We start from the raw sequence: 8,164 nt of genomic DNA on the forward strand, positions 1-8,164 counted from the left end.
CAAATATTGCCACAAGTTATAGCAGTTGCAACCAGTTTACTAATTGTTTTATTCTAGTGACATCTAGTGGCAAAAGTGGTAAAAACAGTACTGCTGTAAATTAACATTAAAGGGAGGCCATCTTATTGGAAAAAAGACAAAATATGAATGAACTCTGATATTTATTAGCATTAAAGAATGTTTCAATGTCTCTTTGGCCTCTATAACTGTTAACTCCTCTTAGTGGGATTTATCATTTGTTTCCTTATATTGTAGCTGGCATATATTAATCTTGATATAACACAAGATTTACTGAAATAAAAGATGCTATATTTTAACTGTAAGTTAGAGAAAAACCCTCAGTTAAAAAGACTGGATGTAGAACAAAGCTCTCCCCAATTGTGATATGCCTGCTACAACAATCTTTCAATTCAAAACTGCATTGTATTTACATATATTTGCTTACTGACACTTTCATATGTTGATAAACATGTTTAGAAACCTGTTTAGAAACTTTTCTTAATGATTTTATTCGTCTCTTATGAGGCAAATAATTTATTGAAACTCATTCTTTACAATGTCACTTTGCACTTCATTGGCTTTCTGTGAAACTGAATTTTGATAGAATATTTAAACATTATGAAAACCTATGACTTCTAAAAAATTCTTCCTCAAACAATGAATTCTCAATGAGTCCAAAATTTATTGTACATGCATTCAATGTAAGTCAGTTTTAATAAGAGAGTTCATCCAAAAATAGTAAAAACCTAGTAACATATTAAAAATACTCTTGATAATCATTTTTTTAAAATATCTAAAATTTAGTTAAATGATCTAACAGCTCTGTGATCTCAAGTAGGAGACTCAAGTTTTAGCTCAATGTTTTCCCAAGTGTGATCCATGGGCCCATTTCACAATCGCCTAGAATACTAGTTAAACATAACTATGCCTTAAACCTCAGCCTACTGAATCAGACTTTCTCTCTGAGTTTGGGGCTCTATAACTAGCATTTTTTTTAAAGTTTCTCCAGGTGGCCTGGCCGGGCGTGGCTCAGCGGTTGAGCATCGACCTAGGATCCAGGCGATCAGGGTTCCATTTCCGGTCAGGGCACATGCCCGGGTTGCGGGCTGCAGCAGATCAATGACTCTCTCATCATTGATGTTTCTATCTCTCTCTCTCCCTCTCCTTTCCTCTCTCTGAAATCAATAAAGATATATTTTTTTTTAAAAAAAGAAAAAGAAAAAAAAAGTTTCTCCAGGTGGTTTCTTATGCATAATAAAGTTTTGAAAATAATTACTATCAAGGCCACAAATATAAATTCTTCTAAGTTGTTCTGGTTCTAGTCAATCTTTCCTGCCTCTCAGAGTAAGTTGTTCCATCCTTTACGTTCTCCAAAGGGTTACTTTATTTATAGCCATTATCATGTTGAATCACAATTTATCTGTTAACAACATACGTAGCTCCCCTCACTAGACAGTGAGCTTCTCATGAGAAGGAACAGTGGTTTTGATTTTTGTATCTCTAAGCCTAACAATATCTGACAAACAGCAAGCATTCAATGAATATGTTTAAATAAATACATGAACCATCATGGTTCTAAAAAAAGAGTATGTGACTTTCACTTGTGTCCAGTTCCAACTACACAATTAGCATCAAATTAATCTGTCCAATAGCCAGTTAAAATTTAGGGGTAGGGGAATAGAATTTTTTAAAAATTCTAGGAATACCTCTAAAATTCTGCTTTCCTAAACATTTCAGTCTCAAATGCTAGTGTGTTTAAAAATAGAATTTTTATATGTGATTTTTGGAAAAGTAGAAAAACAGAAGATGACTAACAGAATTTTATACTGTTCAGCCTTAGAAGGTTTCTAGGCTGTCATTTAGTAGAAACTCCTGACAAACAAGAGCCATAAAAGGAAATATACACATCTGTCTTTATTGTCATATTCCAGGAGTAATCGGCTAGCCCAGGCAGGAAATGATATTGCTTAGAAAGATATATCCTTGCGTACTAGCTAAAGTAAACCATGTATATTTTGTTTAAATTCATAATATAACACAAATTAAAAGTTTAAAGAAACAAAAAAGAATGAATAATCAGTATATAAACTATCTGACAGTTAATTATTCCAATAAGTTCATGTTTAATATGGCTTGGTGTCTGATAGACTTTCTACCTTCATATTATTTGTCAGATATGAAGAAACTGCTCATTAGAAATCCAGCTCCCTCATGTTCTCCTTAGCACCCTTTTCTATCGAGTCATTCTTACCCAGCTTCAACCTCAAGCACTAATTTTCAATATTCCATGTGACTTGGGAGGCTTTATTGCTGTTCCATGAGATTTTGCTTCACCAAAAAAAGCCCCTAGCTCTTTGTAATTGTCAAAATCTGCTTCACATATATCATGTTCTTCATGACCAAACACAAAATTCCCAACAAAGCTGTTTAGTATCACTGAAGCATCTACACTGTATATGTTTGCCCTTCCTTGTTGGTAACAAGGACAGTCTCTCCCTTAGGCAGCAAGACAATTTTATATTATATCCAGGGTCAACAGCAAAAATGATAGGTCAGTTGCAAAGAATGTCACATGTGTGCCTGTGCATGGGTGTGTGGATGCATGCATATAGTCACCACCAGGAGTGTACAGAATAATTATTTTCATAACTTATGTATATATAAAACATCAATATTGCATTCATCTTGTGAATATCTCATTTCTACAGAATGACATAAAATAATGGGATTCATTAAAAAATATGAGTGGTTAAGTTGCAAGTAAGAAATCTATAGAGCTTGTTTGATCCCCCGGAATCTAACTAATTTGCATCAAATCTACATTTTGATTTTGTGATCTGTCGTGACCACTTATTGCTACTTTCTAATCTTTTAATTTTAATTTTCTACTAAATGCTTTACATTTCAAAATAAATTGGTAATTTGGACACTGCTATGAAAAACAGAAATTCTTTGGACTTAAAAAAAAAAGAGGAACAGATATTTGGCATTCATATGGAGCATAAATTATACTCTGGTATAATTATCCAAAAGGGTTAAGACCAAAGAAAGAATCTGCTTGCTTATTAAAAATGCAAACATTACCTCAGTCATAGAAATAGCCCCAAACTCGCCTGGCCACTGCCTCTGCAGATCACCCACCAGCATTAGCATTACATCATATGACATTATGGAACAATGGTGAACTCTGTGTAATACTTGAATATATTGTTTTGGAAGAATAAACTGTCATTAACTTGAATAAAAGCTTTCTGAAATCAAACCTGGGGGGTAGAGCCCTCACTGTGTGGCCCTTTTACTACTTTTGAGAAATAGCGTCGTCCTGAAAGCAGTGAGGGGGAAAAAGGAGATTAGAGTATAAAGGCAACAGTGATGAGGGGCCCCTGCAGCCGTCCAGCAGGCGGCGGGCAGGGCTTTAAATTACCAGGCAGAACAATGTCAAAGCTGGAGGTGCCATAACAAATGCTGCACCTAAAACTCCAAACAACCTCACACCCATCACTCTATTTCCTATTATAGCCTAGTGATTTGAACAGCGAGTTTTGCTAGAATTGGGAACTGAGCCTTACTCTAGGTACAAAATTGTTAAACACTTGATGACCTGATGCCATCGCAAGATGGGCTATCACTTATAGGCATGCGACTTTAGGCACTGTATTTAAGCTCTGAGCACCAATGTTTCAACCTATAAAAGGGAAAGAATAATAGCTATCATTCAGAGGTATGGTGAGTGGAGGGAATTAGCTACTATTATTATCATTATTATATTTATTATTTCCACTCAACTGTCCTCTTTGCCCATCTTTTCTAATCACTGTCCAAGATGTTTGTACTTCAGAAGTGAAACATGAGCATCAACTTCAATGCTCACTGGCTTTTTGGTTTGTGTGTGTGTTTCCTGCAGTCTGGCCATTGTCACATGTTGCTATTTCTACTTTCATGCCACTCTCATCAAGTGATTTCTTTACCTTACAAATCCTAGATCATCTCTTAATTACAACCTGCTACTCACCAGCTTTCCTCTCTCCTGTACCTATTCTCAATGTTCTCAACTACTAAGGTTTAAAAATGTAAAAAACAAAGCCAGAGCAACACAGCTAGTTGGTGACCAAGTCCCAGTTAAAACCTAGGTATCAATGCAACCAAGTCCAGCAGCACTGCATGGACTGTACCACATTAATTATTCACTTTCAGGTTCCCAGTGATGATTTTAAATCTGAGGTCAGCTTCCCTTAACACCAAGCCTTTTCCCAGATGCTTCTCCTAATAGTCAATTTATTATCATAAAATATGAATTATTTCAGCCTTGGCCAGTATGGCTCGGTTGAGCGTCATTCTATGTACGGAAAGGTTGCAAGTTCGATTCCCAGTCAAGGCATATGCCCAGATTTCAGGCTCCATCCCTAGCGGGCGTGTGAGAGGCAGCCGATCTATGTTTCTCTTTCATGTCGGTGTGTCTTTCCCCCCTCTAAAAATCAATAAAAACATGTTTTTTAAAAATGAATTATTTCAAATGCTTAAAAAAGCAACATTAATCTCAGAAAATTATTAAATATATCTCAATGTTCTGGGGAAGTTTTTGTTGTTTGTTTTTAGTATTTCCCTAAAGTGGGGACAAAAATTGGTCACATAAGGCCTTACCCTGGACTAAAAGACTTTAGGAGGAGAAAGGATACAGTTAACAGGAAGTAGAGCCATGAAAATTCTGTGAGAAGTACTGCATGCAATTCCAGAAGGGATGGAGTAGAGAATACTAATTTCCACCTCTAAGTTTCTAAAGATAAAGGCTATATCTTTTAATATTATTGTACAAGGATATGTGGAGATGGAAATTTCACCAATGTTGGCATCTTTGGAGAATCAGATCATTTCTCCAGATCATGAAAATAAGAAGATGGGGAAACAAGAGGTAATGTGTCGTTTTATATAAGAGCCAGAAGAGTTTACCAAAGTCTAACTCTAAGGACTGTGGGGAACAGACTGAAAGCTTGTATTGCCTCATCAGCAAAGCAGATGAAGTGCTAGGAAGAAAGAGTTGATATGTGGGTCATCTATAAAGCACTATTTGTTTTCATATTTTTGTTTTTTAAGTACAGTGTGGAATAGTGTAATTAGTTCCGTGATGAAGGTTCAAGTTCAGCCTCTCTATCGTCCAGCTTTCTGATCTGGCACAAATCATTCAAACATATTTAATGATATAAGAATTAAAGAAATGATATGTGTATGGTAGGGGCTTTTAAAATAGATATATAAATGTAAGGTCATTTATATTACTGTACATTGTAGCAGGTTAATAAACCAGGACCTTATGTTCATTTCTAAGGCCTAATCTTTTGGGAGAGAGGAAGACATAAAGAGAGATTCTTATAGTAGAAAACCCACTCCATTAATAGAAAATCATCACTACTACTTAATGGAGACATGAAAATAACAAAATAAATTAATACATTTACTAATTTAAAATTAACAAAAATATGTAATAAAATTATTAAATGAATAATAAAATTCATATTAAAAGGTAACTACCTCAATATACACTAATCAGGAAGGCTGATGGTCTGTTACACTTTCCCCCCTCAATATACACAATCTCCATTCTCCTCTCATACAATACGGTTGCCAGAATTAATTAAAAGTGTGTCAGTGGTCATGGAGATTTCCTCTAAGGATCCGAACTAGTCAACCCATAGTCTAGACCACAAATAAGAATAAAACTATTTTCATGGAAATATAACAGGTAAGGGCCAACTCCAATATCATTCATTCATTCATTTATTCAGACCCTACTTTATACCAGGCTCTATTCCAAGTGCTGAGGATTCAACACTTGGAATCAATGCCATCACACATTCTAGTAGAAAAATAGAGACAGTAACCAAATAAACAATGCAATAGGTCAATGACGATTAAGTGCTACAGAGAAAAACAGGCAGAGAAAAAGGCTGCAATTCTAAATAGGGCAGTCAAGGAAGGCTTCACAGAGAAGATGCCATTTAAGGAAAGACCTAAAGGAGTTGAGTAAGGCACACAGATATCTGGAGAGAGTAGTGGGGCTATGCAAACCTTTCCATCAAGTTCAGAGAAGTCACAATGCAAGCACTTACCTTTCAAAAGTGGTTGGAAGGTTGGAATCTCTTGCAGCTTGATGACATCAGGATCATTGCTGACATTCCGTGAGGCCTGGGAGCCCTGAGCTACAACCACGATATCATCCATCTTGGCTCTATGCTTAGCTGGAGAAGGAGTCACTGAAAATAAAGTTATACTGCTCAGGAACTGCATGTTCATTAGCCACCTCTGTCTCACCAAAGCTGTTTCACTGTAGTTATGAAAAAGAATGTTTGTATACCAAGAAAAATGCTAACTGGATTTGTCCTGTGGTGGGGGCTCGGGAAAGAGAAATGAATCATGGAGGACCTCATTTTTCCACAATAGTTTTAAAAATCTCAAACATTACAGGAATATATATGAAACTGTTTTTGTAGCTTAAAGTATTTTATTATTCAGCACACAAAAGAACAGGCAGATTGTGTTTTTAATTTTTACTTCTTTGATCTTCTTAACGTCTGTCCCTATTTTACCAATGAGGAAATAAAGGTGCAAAATTTGGCTGTGACTTGCCCAAGGTGGACAGTGCTAGAAAAAGTCAGGAAAGGAATTGAAGGTCTACAGGTCGTTGGTATACATGACCCATCCCTGTGATGCAGGGGTTGCAAAGCTGTCTAGCCACCCATCACAGCAAACCAAGTATTTTTGACAGGTCCTTCTCATGAGAAAACACACACACACCCTGAAACGCAACTCCTGAGGCACCAGCCTGCTCAGCCTTAAAGTTACAGGTATTAGTCCAAGAAGGTCAAAATAATCAGTAGGTCCCGTCTAGGCTCAGGCAACATTCAGAAACATGGAGGATTGCTGGAAAGGCAGGTCAATTTCAGGTGTCTTAGGAAAATGTAATCTACTATGAGGGAAGTGATTCAAACTATCAAAGGCTTCCTGGCCCAAGACATCCTCCTCTCCCCAGATATGTTCCTGGCTGGGGCCAGAATAAACCTTTACAGTACTTTACGCTCTATAAGGGTAGTGTTTGCAAGCTCATCACCGGTTCTCAAAGGTTGATCCAGGGATGCCGCAGACCTGCCCTGCCTCCTAGAGGCTACAGTGTCCTATGGCAAGGCATTCACTCGTCCAGAATCTCTCATTGATCTTTATTAAGAAATGTCTCCTAACCTCTTGGTAATTTACCTAAGGCACCCAAGGCTTAAAAGACTGTACACCTGTCACACAGCCTTTCTGAAAAGGAACCTCTAAGACCCATTCTTAAAAACGGAATCTGTTCTTAGAGGTCCTGTCTATGACCCGTCCACTGCGAGAACCAAATCTCACTGTCAGTCACGAGTAAGAAAGCCAACAAATAGCTGGGTGATCTTTTAAATAGGCTGTAGCTAGGAGAAACAGCTGTTCTGAAAATAAATAATGGGTCTGCGCGCCCACTCTGGCTTAGCTTGCATCACTCACTCACTTCATCAGGGGATTCAAGGCTAGGACAGATGGTGGCTTTTTTTTTTTAAGAAAAAAGCATGGGGAGGGCTTCCCGCGCGTTCCTGCCCGCGGGTCCCAGACCCCGCTAAGCCGGGAGGCAGCACGCTCCGCAGGCCGACGCGGCTGCGCGGAGAGGTGGAAGTTGGGGCACCGACCTGAGGAGTTCAGATCGCTGGGTCGGCTCTCGGCCTCGGAGCTCTGCTCACTGCCCATGGTGCCGGCAGCGAGGGCAGCGGAGGAACGGCTCCCGCAGCAGGGCGACAGGGCAAGGGCAGGGACCGGGGCGGGGATGCTACAACGGGTCTGGACGCCGCCGCGGGCCGCCGCGAGCGGACGCTGTGGCAGCCCACGGAGGGGCGCAGGCGGCGGGGAACCGGGAGCCTCTCTTTGGGAACCGACGCGCAATGAGGCGAGGCCCGGCGGCGCGCCGCACGCCCGCCTTTTCTGGAGGAATCCCAAGGCGAGGGAGACGGGGCACGCCAGGCTCCAGCCGCGCCTGCCGCCTGCGGGCGGCGCAGCTCTCACTCGCCGGCGGCGGGCGGGCTCCTTCCGGAACGCGGAGCGGCGGCGCCGGCAGTTCGCGGCCGTCAGTTCCGGGTTAGGGGGCCGCCGCCTCTCTCAG

At 39.7% G+C, this 8,164-nt stretch overlaps 1 protein-coding gene across 1 annotated transcript in view; it reads right to left on the minus strand.

Annotated features, from left to right (window-relative positions):
* The window catches only part of BORCS5 (BLOC-1 related complex subunit 5), a 66,652-nt gene extending 58,493 nt beyond the window's left edge, over positions 1 to 8,159 (minus strand). Inside the window, exons 1-2 of the mRNA XM_081128122.1 lie at positions 7,698 to 8,159; positions 6,105 to 6,248 (exon numbers count right to left, since the gene is read on the minus strand). Of these exons, the coding sequence (XP_080984248.1) occupies positions 6,105 to 6,248; positions 7,698 to 7,755 (202 nt within the window). The 5' untranslated portion in view covers positions 7,756 to 8,159. The remainder of the gene's footprint in view (positions 1 to 6,104; positions 6,249 to 7,697) is intronic.
* Positions 8,160 to 8,164: the final 5 nt, after the last annotated feature.

The sequence above is a fragment of the Miniopterus schreibersii genome (assembly GCF_964146895.1).
Source record: "Miniopterus schreibersii genome assembly, chromosome: 2".
Classification (NCBI taxonomy): domain Eukaryota; kingdom Metazoa; phylum Chordata; class Mammalia; order Chiroptera; family Miniopteridae; genus Miniopterus; species Miniopterus schreibersii.